The sequence below is a fragment of the Culex quinquefasciatus genome, chromosome 1 (genome assembly GCF_015732765.1).
Source record: "Culex quinquefasciatus strain JHB chromosome 1, VPISU_Cqui_1.0_pri_paternal, whole genome shotgun sequence".
NCBI classification, from domain to species: domain Eukaryota; kingdom Metazoa; phylum Arthropoda; class Insecta; order Diptera; family Culicidae; genus Culex; species Culex quinquefasciatus.
The window spans coordinates 106,126,596-106,150,114 of NC_051861.1; the positions used below are offsets into that span (position 1 = coordinate 106,126,596).

General features: G+C 35.9%; 1 protein-coding gene across 1 annotated transcript in view; it reads right to left on the reverse strand.

Moving 5' to 3' along the window:
• LOC6054308 (vesicle-associated membrane protein/synaptobrevin-binding protein) overlaps positions 1-21,333 on the reverse strand; it is a 29,271-nt gene extending 7,938 nt beyond the window's left edge. Inside the window, exons 1-3 of the mRNA XM_038256628.1 lie at positions 20,643-21,333; positions 6,279-6,431; positions 5,983-6,216 (exon numbers count right to left, since the gene is read on the reverse strand). Of these exons, the coding sequence (XP_038112556.1) occupies positions 5,983-6,216; positions 6,279-6,431; positions 20,643-20,694 (439 nt within the window). The 5' untranslated portion in view covers positions 20,695-21,333. The remainder of the gene's footprint in view (positions 1-5,982; positions 6,217-6,278; positions 6,432-20,642) is intronic.
• Positions 21,334-23,519: the final 2,186 nt, after the last annotated feature.

Genomic DNA, 23,519 nt, shown 5'->3' on the forward strand with positions numbered 1-23,519 from the left:
TTGACCCAAAGTGTCGAAAAATCGATTTTTGGTCATATTTTGTGTTTCCACGTAAAATTATCATTTAAACCCAAAATATGACCAAAAATCGATTTTTCGACACTTTGGGTCAATTCTGAGGGCAGATTCAGATTCAGCGGGCAAAATTACATGGAAAAACAAATATTTGGACAATTTTCGAAATTCGTTAGGATGGTCCCATAAGGATTTCCCTTGAAAATTAGACTTTTTCAAATGAAGATATCTCGAGTTTAAAGAAAAACACCCCTGAGATTTTTTCAGCGTTTGTAGTGCTAGATCTCCTCTTTCAAATGCAACCTAGTGCTTAAAATTTGGCTTGCGCCATTTCGAGATATTTAAGTTTTAAATTTGCATCTTTTTTACCTTAAAATCGCTGTAACTTTTGACCCTTAAGTCCAAATTGACTTGTTGGATAATAAAAATGTTTGTTTTTTAGAGCTCTAAAAGTGCCCCGAATACCACTTTTCTCTAAAACTAAACCCTGAATTGCCAGGTTAAAAAAACTGATTTTTGAAGGTTTGCTCAGATGCTTTCTATAAATTTGGTCGTAGAAGGCGTAGATTACGAGATAAAATTTTGGTGTCTTCGACAAAGTTGCTTGGATTGGCAAGCCCGTCAACTTTCTAGAAGACGAAAAAAATTCCCAAAAATATTCCTGTAAAGTTAGATTTCCAAAATCACCCTAATCGTGAACCACCCTAATTTTCAACCAAACCAAAAGTTGCGCCTTTCCATATGCAACAACTCTTCTGAAGACACCAAAGCTCCAAAACTTAACCATTTTTCGGAAAATCCATTTTCCACTTAATTTTGTGATCTGGACCACTGTGCAGTGTACATGGCTTGTAATTCCATGACGTTTGATATGTCGCACGATAGGTTTTTACCAAAATAGCAATCTGGCCTCTTCCAGGGTATCTGGAACCGGTTCCGGAGTGGCCAGATATGGTCCATTTGGCATTTTGCTGGTTCCAGTGTGCGTGGCTTGTAATTCCATGAAGTTTGATATGCCGCACGATAGGCTTTTACCAAATTATCCATTTGGCCACTTCCAGGGTATCCGGAACCGGTTCCGGAGTGGCCAGATAAGGTCCAGTTGGATTTTGGCTGGTTGCAGTGTGCATGGCTTGTAATTTCATGAAGTTTGATATGTCGCACGATAGGCTTTTACCAAAATAGCCATTTACCGCAATAGATCAACTCAATGGTCGCAGTGGTTCTAAACCCAAAAAAAAAAAACCATTTGGCCACTTCTAGGGTATCCGCAACCGGATCCGAAGTGGCCAGATATGAGCCAAATGGCATGCAACCTGTTCCGGGACGTAGGACTCGTATTTTTAGATGTTATATATAGTTTATTATGCATTAATCCATAGCTAAATATAATAAAACTCCGGAGAGCCGGTTTGCTGGAAAATTTGTTCCTTTAGAATCGATTCCCAGGAACCAAAGTGGCCAAATCAGGTTCGCATAGCACAGGTGCCTTTCTAGACATCCATACCTTTCATTTGCGTCCAACAAAAGAACGAAAATCGGTTGCAAAATGGATTTTTGCCAGCGTTTTCAATTGGGTACTAAAGCCCTATGTCCATTTTTATGTACAACGGTAAAAAACACGATTAAAAACCATTTCTGATCACTTTTTTTCATTTTAATGCAAAAAATTTTTTTGACTAGACAACATTTTATCGATGGATCAACTGGACGAGCTGTCAAGTAGGAGCTTTTCTGTCAAAAAGGACCGCGAGGTTAATTTTTCAAAATTGATTTATAAATCCATTTTAAACTCTTTGTGGTCGTACAAAGTGTCATTGTACTCAGAAAAATAAACTTTATCGCTGTTAACAATAATATCAGCAATCTAAGCTTCATTTTAGGACCCAATTCCGGGGTCATATAGAACAGTTCTCTAGGATTTCGGTCATTCGATTTTTTTTTGTATTTTTTAATCCGACTGAAACTTTTTTGGTACCTTCGGTATGCCCAAAGAAGCCATTTTGCATCATTAGTTTGTCCATATAATTTTCCATACAAATTTCGCAGCTGTCCATATAAAAATGATGTATGAAAATTCAAAAATCTGTATCTTTTGAAGGAATTTTTTGATCGATTTGGTGTCTTCGGCAAAGTTGTAGGTATGGATACGGACTACACTGGAAAAAAATGATACACGGTTAAAAAATTTGGTGATTTTTTTATTTAACTTTTTATCACTAAAATTTGATTTGCAAAAATACACTATTTTTAATTTTTTTAATTTTTTTATATGTTTTGATATGTTTCATATATTAACATTGAAAATCGGACCATTAGTTGCTGAGATATCGACATTAAAAAATGGTGGGCTGTTTGGGTGAGACTTAGAAAACATCAATTTTCCTGTTTTTAAACCTTTTCGATGCAATATTTCAGCAACTAAAGGTCGTATCAACAAAGTCTGAAGAAGCAAATTATAGAGAATTTTCTCATGTGCACTAATTTAAAAAAATGAAAAACTGCGACTATTTTCAAAAAATTCACCTAAATATGGATTTAACTTAAAAACGGTGCACTTTATCAAAATTTTACTAAAGTACTTTTTGATTGCAAATTTGATTTTACATCGAAAAATGAAGTTGAAAAAATTTTGCGACCAATATTTCGATTTTTTGAAAAAATCAGTATTGATTAAAAAATTCATAACTCGGTCAATGTTTTTTGGACAACCTGGAAATTTCTGAAAAGTTGGCATTTTATGTCCTCTAAAACATATCAAAAAATAAAAAAAAATAAAAATAGTGTTTTTTTGCAAATCAAATTTTAGTGATAACAAGTTAAATAAAAAAAATCACCAATTTTTTTTTACCGCGTATCATTTTTTTCCAGTGTTGTCCGTATCCATACCTACAACTTTGCCGAAGACACCAAATCGATCAAAAAATTCCTTCAAAAGATATAGATTTTTGAATTTTCATACATCATTTTTGTATGGACAGCTGCGAAATTTGTTTGGAAAATTATATGGACAAACTAATGATGCAAAATGGCTTCTTTGGGCATACCGAAGGCACCAAAAAAGTTTCAGTCGGATTAAAAAATACAAAAAATAAAATTGAAGAAAAAAGACCGATTTCGTAGAGAATTGCTCTATAGACCCCTTAACACCTTTAACGTAAGTTTTTCTTTACACCCCAGGAAGGTTAAATTTTTAAATTTTTTAATTATTAAATTCTTCCTTTTTTTCTTTTTCTTGTGCTTATAATTTTTGATAGGGTTGTCAGATCTTTAATCTTTTCAACTCGTTGGAAAGGTCTTTTGATCACCTATCCATCGACAGGTCGCATGATAGATTCGAACAACGTTTTCATCGAAATATATGAGATCCGGCCTCTAAAAAGTGCATGCAAAACACTTAAGTGCGCATAACTTTTGATGGGGTTGTCAGATATTCAATCTTTTGAACTTGTTGAAAAGGTCTTTCGAATACCTTTCTAAAAATGTGCACCATATGACGGGGTTCCTTACAAAAACCACCCTTTTTACAATCTTCCGGACTTTTGTTAGAATTGTTTTTTTTTTTGCATAACTTAAGTACTTTACTAAACTTTATAATTTTTAATAGCGACTTATGGGACCCCAAGACGGATCGAATGAGACCAATACAGTCCAAATCGGTTCAGCCAGTGCCGAGATAATCCAGTGCAATTTTTTGTGATCAACATCCCACCACACACACAGACATTTGCTCAGAATGTCATTCTGAATCGATAAGTATACATGAAGGTGGGTCTAGGAGGTCAAATTAAGAATTTCGTTTTTCGAGTGATTTTATAGCTTTTCCTCAGTAAGGTGAGGAAGGCAAAAATCGAATGACCGACGATCTGAGAGAACTGCTCTAAGGGACTCGGTTCCTCCTGCCAGCAGATACTTCGTCTTCGCCACATCCAACCTTCTCCGCTTCCAGCCTCAATTCAGCGTTACTTCTAGGCACCTCCTCGAACGTTCTGCCTACCATGTCCATGTCGAAACAGAGATCGGGAAAGCCATTCTCGTGCATGATCTTACATAGCTCTTCGCGAGCGACCGGATCGTATGAGGCTTTGAAATCAATGAACAGGTGGTGTGTGTCGGAATCTGGTATTCGCGACATTTTTGGAGGATTTGGCGTAGCAAAAAGATTTGGTCCGTCGTCGATTTTCCTTCCACGAAACCGGGTCCAAATTCGGGCTTCCTCGGGGCTACCCCCTGCAATCAAAGATTGACTAGGCTAAATTCCAAAATGGCTCAAAAATGGTTATTTTCGGAAGCTGATTACTTTTAGCAACAAACCTTTAAAATATGGTGTCTTCGGGAAAATTGTTCTAAATTTAATGAAGGTCCTACATCTGCGAATTGATAATGATTGGACGACTATTGCGCCCTCCACAGGCAAAAAACTGAAACAGTTGCTTTTCTCCATACATTTTGAAAAAAAAAATCCCATACAAACTTCATGCGATTGGATTTCCGTGGTCAGAATGAGCTCAAATTTAGAATTTAGCCTAGTGATGGGTCGTGTTTTGATTTCAGGGGGTAGCCCCGAAAAAGCCCGAATTTGGACCAGTCTTAATGAGTTTGGCTCCGATACCATCCTTACCAGCCGCTCTATTGTGTTTCTGCTTGTCGATATGAACTTCTCTCACTGTTTTCCTTGGATGGCCCACGTCTTACCCATACACAGTCTTTGTAGCGTGGAAGGTTTACGAGCAGATTTCTTTCGATAATTCTTCGTAAGTGTTTCGAGAGTGTCCGGTAATCTTACTCCACTTCCGCGTACTGGAACCATTTGCTATTCCACAAGCATATGAGCACAAGGGGTTAAACCGCACCCAAAATCGCATTACTTTTGATCAGGTTTATCATATGCTGCTCCCGGAGTGATTCCATGCGAAAGCGTACCGATAATGAAGATGACCAACCGTTCATAACGCGCTCTTCGTCACACTACCATCGTGGGTCACCTCTACTCCAACGGCCGTTGCCGTACAAACTCCTTGCAGCTTCGTTCAAACTCGCATGATGTTACTTGTCGTCTTTGCATTCTCTGGAAGCTGGTTGCAGAGTTTAAATCCGTTGTAAAAAAAAGCGAGTTCTTCGTGCATGCCTTTTTCCAGCTCTGCAATCTGAGATCGTCAGCACTTCTAGTGTCATGCTCATGGACATCTTCTCCATCGTAAACTTCGTCCTCGCGATGTTCAGCTGCAGCTTCTTCCATTTCAACAAGTCCGTGAGTCCTACTAGCTCTTCGTCCATGGTGTCAAAGCACTCATCGAAGCTGTCACCAATCACTAACAAAACTGTGTCATCGGCAAACAGGTTCTTCAGGAGTTATGGTTCCGATTGTTCCTTCAGCAGCACACCAGTCCGATCAATGAACGCCGTCAAATGTTCCTTTACGATTGTCTCCATGGCCTTCTCGTACAGTGGCAACATGTTGATAAGTCTATGGTCTTCCGGATTCTTCGATTTAGGAATCTTTCGGTTGGGAATCACCAAGGTTCTCTTTCATGCGTCTGGGAATTCACCTCGAGACAGCGATTTGTTAAGACGCTGTCCGCGCCACGATGGGTTCTGACGTTGATTCTGCCCGAGAAGTGCCGACCATCGATGAGAACATGGTCGATCTGTGTGATCTCCAGGTGTACTTGTAGAGGAGGCCATGTTTCGGGAGGTGGCGAAACCGATGAGTCGTAGGCCGCTCTCATTCGTCTGCTGGTGGGCGCTCGTCTCCTCTTGACCAGCTTGAGCGTTTAAGTCGCCGAAGACAATCTTGATGTCGTGTTTTGAAGAAGTTGTTGAAGTTGAGAGACTTGTAGTTCCACTTTCCGAATTACCGAAACTGATGGATGAATCTACTTGAAAATCAACAAATTTGGTAGGTCTAATCCGGGACCTTCTCGACCTCAGTTTCAACCCAGCATCGAAAGACACCCAGCGTCTTACCTGTGGCTTCCCGCTTGTTCGCCCCGCCCAGCTCGGCCATCTCCGACAGCGTCATCTCTTTCTCCTCGGGCAGCTCGAACACGCACCGCAGCTTCGAGTCCATCAGGTTCTGCGGGTTGCAGTCCTTCCAGACGCTGTCGATCTGGACGTCCCCCTCCGGCATGATCATCGACTGCACCATGAACTTGTGCTTGTTCTTTTCGGCCGCCTCGAAGATGAACGGCTGCAACACGACTGCAAAACAGAATCAACTCGTCAAATTCTATTTCGGGACAGTATTTCAAAAGACTACTTACTGGTAATTTCAATAGTGTCTTTCGGTTCCAGAATGCCACAGTTGGGACGTACGCAGTACTTTTTAGGCGCCGTGGTTTTGATTTTAAACAGGATGACATGCTCGGTCGGGTTGGTTAATCGCATAAACGACGAAACCGCTGTGCAGAATGGACCTGGAAAGAAAAGGGGGATTTGGTATTAGTTGTCATAATCTGGACAAGGGAAATTATTAGCAAGAGTCATCTCACAACATCGAACCTTCCCCCACCCTTCATCCCGTCAATCAAGCGGATCAACTTGAGGGCCAACAAGAACACAAGTCTTGCATACAAGCAAATACGAAAAAGAGAAAAAAAAAGTCGAACTTTATCGATATGGTTTCCCTCCAATTTTCATCACACTCACACCTATTCTTATTCGCGTAGGTCGTCACAGCGTCTCATCGGGTTTCGATATTTCGCTATCTTTCTGTTTGCCTCTTCTTATTCTTTACCATCATTAATAGAGGACCTGCGGGCTGGCAAATAGGAAGGCAGAAGCTATTGATACCCACCATCAACCATCAACCACCATCACAAGAAGCTCACATAAATTTGAAATGAGATTACACAAAGTCCTGATTAAAGTGAAGGAGACTTCGTACTTTTTTTTGCGCGAAAAAAGCGCACTAAAATCGGGATCAGGGTGGAAACATGAGCCCATTTTGTGCTTCTTCAAATTTTCAAAGAATCGATGCATTTGGACGGTATGTCCACGCCTCCTTCCTCCCCTTGTAGATTGTGGTCGCTCTGTTTGTCATACATTTTAAAGTTTTTTCGGGTGCATTTTTTTTTGCAGTATACTTTCCAGGATGTTTTTTTATTCGATTAAGTTAGATAAAGTAACGGTTAGAAAAAATAAAACGTCGCAACAAAAAATCAGAAAAAAAACTTTCGAATTGAATTTTTCAAGAATCAGTTAACAGTTTGTTTTGAGCCCGTGCATTTCAATAAAAATCAAGAAAATTAAAACTCTAATTAAGAAGTTCCAAAATTCCAAAATTTTAATACAAAAAAAAATCAAAAATCTGAATATCAAAAAAAAAAATGAAAAAAAACTGACATTCAGAAATTCTCAAATTTTTGATTTTTTTTATTCTTATTTTTTGTAATTCTTAAATCCTTCAATTCCAAAATTCTAAAATTCTTAATTTTTAAATTCTTAAATTCTAAAATTCTAAAATTCTAAAATTCTAAAATTCTAAAATTCTAAAATTCTAAAATTCTAAAATTCTAAAATTTTAGAATTAAAAAAAAAAATTCTAAAATTCTAAAATTCTAAAATTCTTATATTCTTAAATTCTTAAATTCTTAAATTCTTAAATTCTTAAATTCTTAAATTCTTAAATTCTTAAATTCTTAAATTCTTAAATTCTTAAATTCTTAAATTCTTAAATTCTTAAATTCTTAAATTCTTAAATTCTTAAATTCTTAAATTCTTAAATTCTTAAATTCTTAAATTCTTAAATTCTTAAATTCTTAAATTCTTAAATTCCTAAATTCTTAAATTCTTAAATTCTTAAATTCTTAAATTCTTAAATTCTTAAATTCTTAAATTCTTAAATTCTTAAATTCTTAAATTCTTAAATTCTTAAATTCTTAAATTCTTAAATTCTTAAATTCTTAAATTCTTAAATTCTTAAATTCTTAAATTCTTAAATTCTTAAATTCTTAAATTCTTAAATTCTTAAATTTAAATTCTTAAATTCTTAAATTCTTAAATTCTTAAATTCTTAAATTCTTAAATTCTTAAATTCTTAAATTCTTAAATTCTTAAATTCTTAAATTCTTAAATTCTTAAATTCTTAAATTCTTAAATTCTTAAATTCTTAAATTCTTAAATTCTTAAATTCTTAAATTCTTAAATTCTTAAATTCTTAAATTCTTAAATTCTTAAATTCTTAAATTCTTAAATTCTTAAATTCTTAAATTCTTAAATTCTTAAATTCTTAAATTCTTAAATTCCTAAATTCTTAAATTCTTAAATTCTTAAATTCTTAAATTCTTAAATTCTTAAATTCTTAAATTCTTAAATTCTTAAATTCTTAAATTCTTAAATTCTTAAATTCTTAAATTCTTAAATTCTTAAATTCTTAAATTCTTAAATTCTTAAATTCTTAAATTCTTAAATTCTTAAATTCTTAAATTCTTAAATTCTTAAATTCTTAAATTCTTAAATTCTTAAATTCTTAAATTCTTAAATTCTTAAATTCTTAAATTCTTAAATTCTTAAATTCTTAAATTCTTAAATTCTTAAATTCTTAAATTCTTAAATTCTTAAATTCTTAAATTCTTAAATTCTTAAATTCTTAAATTCTTAAATTCTTAAATTCTTAAATTCTTAAATTCTTAAATTCTTAAATTCTTAAATTCTTAAATTCTTAAATTCTTAAATTCTTAAATTCTTAAATTCTTAAATTCTTAAATTCTTAAATTTTAAATTCTTAAATTCTTAAATTCTTAAATTCTTAAATTCTTAAATTCTTAAATTCTTAAATTCTTAAATTCTTAAATTCTTAAATTCTTAAATTCTTAAATTCTTAAATTCTTAAATTCTTAAATTCTTAAATTCTTAAATTCTTAAATTCTTAAATTCTTAAATTCTTAAATTCTTAAATTCTTAAATTCTTAAATTCTTAAATTCTTAAATTCTTAAATTCTTAAATTCTTAAATTCTTAAATTCTTAAATTCTTAAATTCTTAAATTCTTAAATTCTTAAATTCTTAAATTCTTAAATTCTTAAATTCTTAAATTCTTAAATTCTTAAATTCTTAAATTCTTAAATTCTTAAATTCTTAAATTCTTAAATTCTTAAATTCTTAAATTCTTAAATTCTTAAATTCTTAAATTCTTAAATTCTTAAATTCTTAAATTCTTAAATTCTTAAATTCTTAAATTCTTAAATTCTTAAATTCTTAAATTCTTAAATTCTTAAATTCTTAAATTCTTAAATTCTTAAATTCTTAAAGAGCAATTCCAGCTCAAATCAGGTATTTTTCTGGTACTTTTGTACCCGACCCTCTCCGATTACAATGAAACTTTGTAGACATGTTATCCTAGGCCTATATAAGCCATTTTTGTGTATATGGAGCCAATTGTACTCGAAAATGACATTTGAGAAGGGCGTAAATTATTTAGATATTTTTGTATTCTGTAATTTAAAAATGACTGTATCTCGAAGCCGTTGCATCGTACCAAAAAGTGGTCAAAAAATAAACTGAAAAAAAAATACACGCCACTTCTATGGGATTTTTCAATTTTTATGTTTTTATGAAAAGTTGAACTTTTCAGTACTTGTTTCGAAAAGTAACACTTTTCAACATTTTTTTGATTTAAACGTTTTATAGACAAAATACATGAAAATTCGACTTATAATTTCACTCAATGGGTGTTTTTCAGAAATGCAAAAAATGTTGTATGGAACTCGTTGCAAAACTTGATTTTTTCAGCACTCGTCGTATTTATCCAACTCGATGAACCTCGTTGGATAAATGTACGACTCGTGCTGAAAAAATCTTTTTTTTTGCAACTTGTTGCATTAACTACTATTTTGGTGGTTTTTGGCTCTTTCTAAATGACAGACTTGATTTTTCAGTTTCGAAAATATTTTTCCGGAAAGCTCGTCAAATTTCCCAAAAGTTTGCCTTTGACAGCTTTTCAATCGGATGCATGGGCTTATATATATAAGCTTAATTACATTGCTCATAACTGAAAACAGAATATTTTTTCAGTGTGGTAGAAATCTGGATAGTAAATCATCTTACGTAAATATTAAAACGAGTCAAATTGAAAAGCTGTCAAAGGCAAACTTATGGGAAATTGGAGGAGCTTTCCGGTAAAAATATTTACGAGACTGAAAAACCAAGTCTGTCATATAGAAAATGCCAAAAACCACCAAAAAAGCAGTTTTTTCAACATTTTTATTTTTAAAACCGCTGTAACTTCGCAAGGATTGGACTTAGGACAATGGTCAATATGAAGACATTTATGTAAAATTGTCTGGAGAATCGATTCCCAACTATCGTTTTTTTTTTTAATTTAGACGTTTAGGTCACTTAAAAAAAAGTTTTAGTAAATGATTTTTTTAGGAAAGACATACCATCCTGCATTTTTCGTGAGTCTTTTTGCAACATTTTAGGCTATTTCCTCAAAATTTTTGAATGAAAAAAAAATCATAACTTCTTTTAAACATAAAAATTGTGGCGTGTATTTTTCTATCAGTGTATTTTTTTTCTCAGAAAGCCCGTCCAATTTCCTACAAGTTTGTCTTTGACCACTTTTTGGTACGATGCAACGGCTTCGAGATACAGTCATTTTTAAATTACAGAATACAAAAATATCTAAATAATTTACGCCCTTCTCAAATGTCATTTTCGAGTACAATAGCTCCATATACACAAAAATGGCTTATATAGGACTAGGATAAAAGGGCGTAATATTGAATGTTTGGCCCTTTTGAAATGTTAGTCTTGATTTGAAAATTTTGAAAATAATGTTTTCGAAAAAATCGGAAAATTTCACAAATGTTTCATAAATTAATATTGAAAATCGGACCATTACTTGCTGAGATATCGACAATAAAAAATGGTGGGTTGTTTGAGTGAGACTTAGAAAACATCAATTTTCCTGTTTTTAAACCTTTGCATTGCAATGTCTCAGCAACTAAAGATCGTATCAACAAAGTCCGAAGAAGCAAAATATAGAGAATTTTCTCAGCTTTTCAAAAAAAAAATTTTCAAAAGTGTGCAAACATGTGCACTTATTTAAAATAAATGAAAAACTGCGACTATTTTCAAAAAAGTCACCTAAATATGGATTTAACCTGAAAACGGTGCACTTTATCAAAATTTTACTAAAGTACTTTTTGATTGCAAATTTGATTTTAAAAAATAAGTATTGATTAAAAAATTCATAACTCGGTCAATGATTTTTTGCACAACCTGGAAATTTCTGAAAAGTTGGCATTTTATGTCCTCTAAAATATATCAAAAAATAAAAAAAAATAAAAATAGTGTTTTTTTTTTGCAAATCAAGTTTTAGTGCTAAAAAGTTAAATAAAAAAATCACCGATTGTTTTTACCGTGTATCATTTTTTTCCAGTGTAGTCCGTATCCATACCTACAACTTTGCCGAAGACACCAAATCGATCAAAAAATTCCTTCAAAAGATACAGATTTTTGAATTTTCATACATCATTTTTATATGGACAGCTGCGAAATTTGTATGGAAAATTATATGGACAAACTAATGATGCAGAATGGCTTCTTTGGGCATACCGAAGCCACCAAAAAAGTTTCAGTCGGATTAAAAAATACAAAAAAAAATCGAATTACCGAAATCTGAGAGAACTGCTCCATTGTAGATTACATCGAGTCATGATTTAGTCATGATTTAGTCATGAGTTAGTGACCTAAATTTTGAAAATATAAAATAACAATTTCGTGATTCGATTATCCGAAGCGCAAGTTTTGGCGTGGACTTCGGAGAATGGAGAACGAACTGTACTACAATTCTTAGAATCTTTAGATTTGCGATTTTTACTAGCTTGCGTATCATATTATTTTTTAAATTTTTATTTCAATTTTTATTGAATTTTTCCTTACTTCAAAATCTACATTGTTAAAAAAAATTAATACATATTTTTTATGATGATTTCGAACAGTGTTTCTTTTCGATACAGGTGTTGAAAAGTTGAACTTTTTAGCACTTAAATCAGTGTTTTAATGTTGTCTGGACTGTGCATTCAAAACGGAACTTCAAACATCCATTACAAAATAAGGAATAACAATTTGTTCCGAAAATTTAAATAATATTCTAAAAGAGTTGTCACCCTTGGCATGGCAACGACCAATTTCATGATAAGCCACCAACCCCCAAAAAAAAGAAGACTGGCATAGAAAAAAGATTACGATTAGTTACGTTAGCCGGTCATCGCGCGACTACTTGAAACATATTGTAAAACGACAGTTTCGGCACTAGAATCGAAAGAAATTCCAAATGGTTGCGTGTGCCTGAAGGCTCTCGTCGCTCTCTCCGCGAGCAAAACATATAATTCCCAAGTGCACCCACCACCACCGCTAAATAAATTACTTTATTGCGTCATCCGTGGCGTAGTTATTGGGCCGACTCGAAGGTATCACTTTTATATCACGAACCCGTCGGTGGGGAGTTTTGTTGGTTTTTTTGGCTGAGTCATTTTAAGCTGGGGGTTTGCAAATTATCTAAAGTGGTATTGTTTTCGCTGATTAAGAATGAATTAGGTTTTCCTAAAGACTTTTTAAAATAAATTTAATCTTAGACATTTTTCCCTTTTTGGTCAGCTGGCCAAACCTTTCTTCCGCAGAACTTCCACAAACACAGCAATCACAAATGCACAAATGAAATCATGATGATTGCTAAAATAAAACTTAAGGCGCCACCACCAATTTACATTATTTTTTACTGTGTAGCACTACTGCTCGGTTGGCACGCGTTCGATTAGAAAGATTTTTTTAATAATCAATTATTTATCTTTCCGTAGCCGGCTGCCTATGATTTCAATTTTTCAACCGATAAACAAAATGCTCATGGTCACATCACTGCCACTCGTGAATCCTGACCTCATACCCCTTTACTAACCCCCTCAAAACTCATGATACACAAAAAAAAGAATCATGGTAATATTACATTTGGGAAAAGGTACATCTTGTATGTCAGAAAAAGGTGTAATTTTACCTCTTGAAATGTGTATTTTTACCTGTTTTCTGGTGTAATGCCACTTATTCAGTCTAAATTGAGGTAAAATTACATCATAAAAGAGGTAATATTCAACCTTCCAAAATGACAGCTTCCAAATTTACATTGTTTTCGGTTTATTACAGTTAATACTTCACTTGCGTCAAATGTGGATTTTACACGTTTGTAAAAGAAGTTGGTTTTAGAAGCCTGAAACTTTGTAGAATCCAATCCCAGGGTTTATTTTTCCATTAAATTAAGTTTTATTTTTCTTTTAGTTTAAAATTTAAATTAAGTTTTAAAATGAGAAGCAGAAAGTTAGGCCAAACAACCTACGGTTGCAAGCTCGCAAGATAACGAAAAAGATATTCAGCAATGCTCAGAATGTGGGCCACAACCAGCGAAGACGAACAAGTGCACAACATATTTGCAGGTTCGCTGAGGAAAACGCGTAAAACTTTACAACACTTCATCGCCGTCGTGCTAACTAGTCGCACGTGCATTTTGTGCTGCTCAGCGATTTCAATCCTGAGATATTCAATAAAAACCAAAAAAAATACTCCGTGCATTGTTGGCGCATTATATATGAAAGAAGTTTCGATTTTGTCGTGCTATCTTGTCACTCCCTGAAAATTGATGTAAGTGCGATAACTGGCCAAAGGGATTTCAGGTCAGAACGCGTTTGACGCACGTACAAGTTAGACTACCGTAAACATTTGTAATTATAACTCGGGACTCCAGCAACAAACTTCAACCAAACTTCGGGACAATGCACAGAATGGTCAGCCAAACAAAACGTGTTTGTCATTGTTTACATTGCGTGCTTTCGTTTTTGTTTATTCAAGGTCAAACATTAAAACGCGTTTATCTCGGAACGTCAAAATGGCAGGTGCGTCAAGATAGCACGACGACGTCGACGTTGCTGTGCAGTGAAACCGTGTACAATGAACTTGATTCAGGCCAGATTTCAATCTTCGAATCATTTCGATGATTTATATTGGTTATGATAAGCGGTTGAGATAGTTGTAGAGGATACTTTAAAAATTTTGGTTTCTGGTTTTCTGGTTCTATCACCGGAAAAGCGCCAGACGTTCCTTTACAGACTGAAGAACTAAACAAAACGACATAAACCTTTGTAACTCAATGAGAAAATAAAACTGCCATTTCAAAAATCAAAGCCTTTTTTTTAATTATTTTGATATTAAGGTCTCGTTGTCTGTGCCGCATCGGGTTGGCTGTGCAAAAATATGATCGTAAAAATAGATCCTAGGTCTGTGAAATTGATGTTTTGTTTTCACTTTTTGGCCTTTCTCGCGTGCTGTCGCGGTCTGGCACGGCGTCATCAACCTTCGTTTTTTTTTCGGGACAAACGTCACCGATACTGTGGTGAAGGTAGTGGTGGTGGCGCCTTAAGTTTTATTTTAGCAATCATCATGATTTCATTTGTGCATTTGTGATTGCTGTGTTTGTGGAAGTTCTGCGGAAAAAAGGTGGTAAAATTACACATTTCCAGAGGCATAATTACACCTTTTTTCTGACATACAAGACATACCCTTTCCCAGATGTAATATTATCATGATTTTTTTTCTGTGTATGGACTGAACTAATAACGCGAGCAAATTTCAAAAATACTATATAAAAGACGCTTTACTCTTCAAAAAAGGATAGTTTGATGAGTTAATACAAAAATTGACAGTTGGAATAAATTATTACGATTAACGATTTTGAACGCAAAGAAAACAGGACACTGCGTAAACGATTTTGATGAAATTAAAACAGAAATTTAAACGAACTAAACCGGCGGCGTGCCTTCCGATCCACGATGATAAAAGAAGGACTTATGAAAAATAACATAACAAATAAAAGGCTACGAAAAAACCGATGCAGAGTAACCGCGAGGTCCCGCTACTCACAATCGAATCTTAACAGCGATACGGCGAAAATGGAAGAGATGGAAATGCAAAAACGAGTCTGGGCGTCCCCGTGGCCAGCGTACTATTGGTATATCCTAAATGTCAGTGTGTCTTTCGATAAACGATTCTATACAAATCAGTTTTTTACCGTGAAAATTTAACACATTATTTGCAAAATAATTGCACAATTTACCCGACACCGTGCCTTCTGACCAACGATGATATAGGAAGGGATTTAAAAATCACAAAACAATTAATGTTATCTTTATTAAAGCACGAAAAACACTGGAGAAAATGACGCTCGAAACACGAATAATCCTGCAAGGCGTGCGCGCTACCACAATTAACACTAATCACTGAAAAAAATTACGCTCGAAACAAAAAATAACTTTTGTTTATTTCACGTAAAATTAAGTATTCCGTAATGTTTGTACTGTCCCAGAATGTGACTGTACGCAGAACGATAATGATACTACTCTATAGTAGAAAGTGTAAAAAACAAGCTTACATTTAAAAACTGGCTGTAAAAACACGAAAAAAGGCAAAAAGTAGTTATACGAGCTGGGTAGAATAAGCCACATACTAAACCAAACTAAACCAAACAAGATAAATGCAGATTTAAAAAAAACTAAAAATCAAACAAGAAAACATAAAACAAGAGTAAAATTTCTCGTAGAACCTCCTGAACAGGGGTAAAACAAATAAAAAAAAATCCTAAAACAATATTTCGGCAGCAGAGGGTTAATTATTACCTGTGCAACATTTTGGCAGATTATGACGGATTATTCATTTTCTGCCAATTTTGATTAACTTTTTGATTGAAATGAACAGTTTAATTTAAATTCGAAAATTCAGTAAATATTTATTTTGTTGGAAATGAAAATTCGACCTCAAGGCAAAAAAAAAATCATTTTTTTTTCAAATTTGCTCTGGCAACCCTGGTTTTCAGTGGACCCAAAAAACTGAAATTAATTTGGAACAAACATATCTGGAGTTTTTTTTGAAAAGGTCCTATAAACCAAATTTTCGATTTTTGCTTTTTGGGTGTTTTTAGAACCGCCTTGAGTCAGGGATATTCAAAAACACCCAAAAAGCAAAAAATGAAAATTTGGTTGATAGGACCTTTTCAAAAAAAAAAACTCCCGATAAACACTCAAACGCCGATAATTTGACACCAACTGTTGTCATACGAACGGGGTCACTTTGTAGTTTGACACCCCTTTTACACGGAGTTCACACACAAACTACCAAACATTTGTTTTGATAGTATACGTGAGCACCGTGTAGAAAGTGACAGGTACAAACTAAAAAAGTGTCAAACGAAAAAGTGACCAACTACCGGGGGTTGAGTGTATTGCAGGCCAAGTGCGAATGATGCTGATGATACCTCTTCAGTTGACGCTCAGGCGAGGAACATCCTGGAAGGAGCGTCACTGACTACGTCCGTAGTCCTGTTAGATCATACTTGATCAAGACAGTATAGCTCTGGTTCCTTGCAAGTGTCCTATTTTCTTACCTCCACGTTGGCTTGGTTTTCATGATGACCTAGCTGGTGGCCTGTGGAAACGGATCGTAAACCTTTGACCACCGTGGGTCAAAGTCGAGACGGCTAAAAGAAAGGGGCGCGACAATGTGGGAAAGGGAAGTAATTTGTGATTGTAGACGGTATTGTTTTGATTCGCAGTATGTTGAGTCAACTGCTGTGGATGTACCTGAAACATCGCACAACGGGGTTTCTCTTCTTTCCATTTCATCTACCACCTATCTTCTGTTTATTTTGTTTCACTGATTTTCTAACGCGGCTCTGTTTACTATCCTCCATTTCGATTTTACTCATTTGATTCTCTTATTTCTCAACGCTTTTTCACTCTATTTTACCAATTGATACTGCTGTAACATACTTTCTGCTTTCCCTGCTTTCCCCCTTCCCAACCAATCAATCAATCAATCAATCAATCAATCAATCAATCAATCCTTAATTTGGCAGTAAATTTTGTTTATCATGTGCCTTTTCTTTATTTGTCTATTTGAATAATTCAATATTCATTTTGGGCCAATATTCAAATTTGGGCCTATAAATTGCCCTCAATACAATCTAAGCTTGTTTTTTACCTCTATTTATTAATTATTGTTAATTTCTTTATCTACTTCATAAATTACTATCTTTCTTTTACTATTGATTCTTCAAATAGTATATTTCTTTCACTGTCCATTGTTTTCAATCTTTACCCTTTTCTTCAAACAAATGAGGTTCGAGCCCTTACTCATTTTTTGGAGTGATCAAAGAATTAACACAAATATTACTATTGTACTTTTGAAAAACTTTTATAAAATGCTTAGGACCAAAAATTGTAACAAAACACCGCGACAAAAGAAATAGCAACATATAAACACGACTCAACACTAGGAAAGATTTCAGGAGAAAACAAAACACAGTAAATAACAACTAGTTTTTGAATTCAAACTAAAAATAAAACAGTTTTTGCTTTAATGAAAGTTGTTAGGCACACTATAAATGGTTAGGCGCTTATACTTACATCAAACCCTACGTAATGTACCACCCCCGGCCGAGTTAAAATGCGTAACCGGAAAAGAAGGTGTGCATGCCTGACACGAACACTCAAAGCGTGTTCTAGCGTGCTGCTCGTACTGACTCAGAGCAAGGGTGAGATGTAGGTGTAAGGGCAGTGCGTGTTCGTTGGGAACCTAGTGCATAAGATAGGTCAAGGCCCGTTCTTACACTGAAAATTGCGAATTGCGAATTGCGAACTACCGGGGGTTGAGTGTATTGGTAGTTTGGAGTTGCAGGTGCCCCAAGGGATGTTCCATTGGAGTGACATTTATCGAATCATATGTTTATCGGTTGATTTCGAAAATAGGTTAAGTTTGTGTTCATACCAACCCTTGAAATTTCTGCAGATTTACTTGTTTGTTAAGGATTTTGCTTACACACTCTCTCTACATTTTTGCCTTCCTCACCTTACTGAGGAAAGGCAATAAAATCACTCGAAAAATGAACTTATTAATTTGACCTCGTAGACCCACCTTCAAGTATACATATCGACTCAGAATCATGTTCTTAGCAAATGTCTGTGTGGATGTGTGTAGGTGGGTGGACAAAAAAATGTCACTCGATTATCTCCGGACTGGATGAACGGATTTTGACCGTATTGGTCTCATTCGATCCGTCTTGGGGTCCCATAGGTCTCTATTCAAAATCAGCAAGTTTAATTAAGTACTTCAAAAGTTATGCTAAAAAAACGATTTTTGCGTATGTACGGAAGATTAAAAAAGGGTGATTTTTGCAAGAAAACCTATCATGTTATACATTTTCAGAAAGGATCTTTCCAATGAGGCCAAAACATTGAAGATCTGACAACCTCATCAAAAGTTATCAGCACTTAAGTGTTATTTATACACTTTTTGGAGGCCAGATTTCAGATATTTCAATAAAAATGATTTCCGGGTCCATCATGCGACCTATCGTTAGTTAGATAATCGAAAGACCATTCAAATGTAGTTATCAGCACTTATGTGTTATTTATGCACTTTTTGGAGGTCAGATTTCAGATATTGTGATGGAAATATTGTCTGAATCTTCCATGCGAACTATCGTTGGATAGGTTTTTTATCTGACCTTGCCGATGAGTCAGAAATAGTGAAGGTCTGCGAACCCTATCAAAAGAAATAAGTAATAAAGTTGATTTTTTTAAACATGTTAAGAGGGAATGTTGCTATTTTTACTGAATGTATTGACTTTATTAATGTGAGGAAGGTACCAACCACCTTCTTTGTCATAATGGTTATGTCTGTATCATAACCACCTGCGCTTTTTGCCTTCTTCACCTCACTGAGGAAAGGTTATAAAATCACTCGAGAAATGAACTTCTTAATATGATCTCTTATACCCGCCTTCCCGTAGAAATATGTACTCAAGGAGGTATTAGACTATAAACTCACTTTTTTTTTGCGGAAAACTCGCAGGCTGACGTTTCTGCAAACAAACAAAGCAGGCAAACTGTCAAAAAGTTTGTTTGTTTGCGAGTTTGTTTGTCCTAGCCATATATCTCCTTCAGGATCGAAATAAATGCACTCGATTATCTCGGCACTGGCTACTAACCGATTGTGTCCGTTTTGGACTCATTCGATCCGTCTTGCGGACGGATAGGTCGATACGAAAATTGTATTGAAAATTATGAAGTTAAGTACTTCAAAAGTTATGCTATAAAACAATTAAAAAGTAATTAAAAATCCTGAATTTAAGATCGGACAGCCCTATCAATTCGAGCTGTGGGGGATTTTCTCCGAGTACATCGGCAGGTTCAAGACCTGCAAGACCCGTTTGGACCAAGTAACGTCAGTTACATGATCTCCAAGTATGGAATTTAAGGAGTTTTTTTTTTGTTATTATATATTTTTTTATTGATCCTCGGTCCCAACCTGGTCACAGCACCTAAAAGGACCTAATAAAAATAAGTTAAGAAAAAAAAAAGCCCTATCAATTCAAAAGTGTTATTTATACCCGACCAAAGGGATTATGGGTTGGAGACTGGTGCACAAATATATTGGGATTTGAAAAATATCAATTTTTAACAATAGGTATTTGCAAAAGATATGAGAAAAAGTAAAAACAATTCCGGATCTTTATGACACATTTTTAAGTGCTCCAAAAGTCGTTTCAAATGCAATAATGAGTATAGAATTTCGTTTTCAATGTTGTTGGGCCTTAAATTTCAATGCTCGCTTTACCCCACTTCTATTTGCGGTAGCGCATTGAAACATCCCAAACTCTAAAGCCGCCAGGCCTACTACGTAAAATTAACCGCAAAGATGAATAGTTGAAACGAGGTTGGTTTGAGGGTTGGAACACGAAAGTTCGAACAACAAATACATTTCTGAATCGTTACAGTAACTGTAAACATAGAAAAAAAAACCTTAAATTGAAATGAATAATATGACGAATGTACAGCCTTCAAAACAGTTTGAAAAATTAACTTTTAGAGAAGTTTTAGTTGTGAGCATTGTGAGCCTCAAGGCTTGATACACGTTAGCAAGACTTAAATAAAATGTCGTTGCTGAGAACACACAAACACCTGAGCTGTAATTGAGTAATCCGTTTTACAAAAAGTTTCAGAAGTAAAAAGTATTCAAAGTTATTTGAAACTTTAAAAAAAAACTCAAGTCGCTGTCTCCCCTTTTCCTACATGGTGTGGCCAACAATATTGCTCATTTCAACACCTGCCACTGGGCAAGACGCTGCATCAGTATGCAGGAGTCGATCTCCCTTTTTTTCCACTATCCCGGGAAGGAATGTTTATGTCCCTTTACGAGAAGTTTAATCTTGCTACGCATTTCATGCAAAATGTATCTCCCCTTTCCCCCTTCTAAAATTCCAGGGTTTATATTTGTATCAAATAAAAGACTCTTTTAAAAGACCGCCTCAGTCACGAAACTGCACACACGTTTCTATTGTGGCATCTATTACGTTACGACAGACATTGCACTTGTACCCAGGCAGCAGTGTTGGGTGAAATTTTGACCGATTGATAAATAATGCAATGGCCGGAGGGTGAGAGGAGGGTGGTTCGACGGAGGTCGGTCGGACGGAACGTGTAACACTCACACAATTCCACACTCACACGATTGTGTGTCCACGTACGAAGCTCTAATATGGTGGGCTGTTGGAAATGGAAATTTCTTCCAGTTTTTGGAACTTACCCACGAATTTGAGCTCGTGCGCTGGCTCGATGATCAGCAATTGTTTGGACATTTTGCTTTGATTTGCGTTTTCCCCTTTTTAGCGTTGGTCCTGGCGAGGGTGACCCTGTCGGAAGTTGCTAGCGTTTTGTTCGCGTTTCCTGCCGGCCCTGGTCCGGATCTTCTTCGTGTGCCTTCCCCACGGGAAACGGCCTCAATCTGGGTCCTGCTCCGCGGGCCGAGTGCGGGGCTAAAAACCTTTCTTTTCCGAACGGATCGATAAAACACTCGAACTCCGCACACAAGAGCTCACCGTTCACACATACACACACTCACACGTACGCACACACACACAATAAACACTGCTGCTGCTGCTGCTGGCAAAAATTCGGATTCCTGGCTCACTCTTTTCAGGGAACTTCTTCTTCTTCTTAGTTTTTCCCTTCAACGGTGCGTGTATGCAAGCTCCTTTTTCCTTCGTTCCTTCAGGAACCACACACGCACACAATCCGGGTGTTTCACGACGTTAATCCGCGACGGGGAACCGTCCTTGCTTTTTCGGCGAGAGTTTGACAGCGGCCACACGAAAAATCAATTTTCACGCCCCGGTTTCGCTTTCGTCACTTCTTTTCTTTTTTTTTTGTGCTCGCGCTGACTTGACGGACTGCTGCGACTTTTCAGTTTCGTTTTTTGACAGTTGCGGGGTTCTCCTGCGCGGCGCTTTTCGAGGATTGCGTGTCGCGCGACAAGAACAAAAGGTGAAAACGAACGTGTCAATAACATGTTAAAATTTTCGAAGAAGCAAGTTTGATATCAAAAAATTATCGAACAATATTGTTTTGAACAATCTTAGAGAAAAGATCTCACATTTCCCCCAAAATTCATGTCAAAATATAATAAAAATAACATTTCCCCCAAAAAAACCCTTCACCACCTTTACATCTTGACGCGCGCAGCGATGATGTTGGACGAGGCAAGGTTTGTGTAACGCGCAGCAAGGTGGGCTTGACAGATGCGTTGCATCTCGTTCTAGCGCACAGCGCACGCTATGTTGTCCGTCTCGCTCACACGCGGTAGCTTTGGCGGTAATGCGGGGACTCCCTCGAGCGGCAGTTTGAAAGAGAAGCAAAGCGTCGCGACGCCACGTCACAGACAAACGCAGCCGGTTTTGTATACGAACAGCAATATTGAGGTGGAAACTTTGCTCCGAAACTAAGGCTGGTACAAATTTTATTTTAAGTTTTTGTCACTCTTCTTCAAAGTTGGCAAAGTCTTTATTTTTATCATTTTAATTTTTCACTCAATTTAAAAACAATCACCGTAGAAGTATAGCCCTGAATGTCCTCTAATACTTTGCCGAAGAAAGTATGGTTCTATCACAGACAAACAGACGAGACTCTTCATACAAATTATTTTCAAAATCCATCGTCTTCAATAAATCCATCAAATCACGGTAACGCCAGCGCTGTCTGGTGAGCAACAGCCGAAACAGAGCTTAAACATACCCTATACTTAGAAACGTACTGTCATATACCTGTCACTGTATGTGTGAGACAATCGAGCCACGTGCTAGCAAATGCCACCATCGAAATGATGTTTTTGTTTTTGACCAACCAGAAGACAAAAAATCCTAACCAAATAGACAAATCCAGTGAAAGCTCAACGCTGCTTTTTGATGGTGAGAGATTTGACAGCTCCCATACTAAATGTCTCGATTTTCATACTTATTGTTAATTTTCTTTTAAAATATATTACTTAACATATGAAAATTATATATTTTTGGTGCCCAAAATTCCTGCTGAATCGAGTGGTGTACTTATCTCGATTGCAAATTTTTCGAACGGTTTTTATTTTAATAATATTCTAGACACATTTTGTGCACCTAATCCATCAATACTTTTATCATAAATAATCCTTTTATTGCTTAAAAATTGAGTTTTCCTGAGCTCCCATATTCAAATACATGGAAGCTGTCATTTCTAACACCATTGGCCACCTAGCGGCCATTTCAAACTGGATTCGTCTATTGTTCCAAAGCTAATTTGCCCATCTCGTGCGCACGATATTGCTAGAGGTGGCCACAAAATATTAGATCGCATCTAAATCCGCAACCGCCACCGTGCTCCGGGAGGAGGCTTCCATTCAGGATTTTACCACTGCAATCGTCTTGGAGACAACATTCTCGTGGTCGGAAAAGTCGGACAATGTGATCTCCGGCAGCCACCGGAACAATGTCGCAGTTTTCCGCGATCATCTGCTCAACCTGGAAGAGGTATGAGCGAAGAATATTGGCAATAAACGGAAAGGGGCCAAGCACGGCTTTGCTGTGACATCCGCGGAAACTGCTCAACAATGCTTCAAACTCGTAATTCCCGACTTAGTCCAACACCAGTTGAGCAGGTCACATCGACATTGTGGACACATTTGATGTTTTGCATTACCGGGTTAGCACTTGGGTAAGAGATACGTCCTCCCTAGTAATCCGCTCATCTGGCCATGGCCGATACTGTCCCAATCTTTCCCGCAATTTTGTCAGCCTGTATCCGGGTTCTCGAAGCACTCCAGAATCCCATCAACATTTTTGTTTTTATTTGCTGCCTCGCACGTGCTCACGCTCAGCTTTGCCAAAACATAAACACATCACGCATACTGAGAAAAGGCGGGCGAGCTGTCTCTACAGCAGCGCCATCAGCGCCGGGCGAGTGGATGCCGAAGCTAAATTGCATTTGAAACAATCGGTTTTGGCTCGGTTTCTGGAGGACGATGGTTCGGAACTCGAGTGTCACGTCTGTTTGTCTGTTCTTCTATCTTGCTTCTGAAAAAAGATACAGAGTTTTTAAAAGAGGCATTTCAAAATAAGTGCTGAAAATGATATTTCTTGCCAACACTGCCAGTACT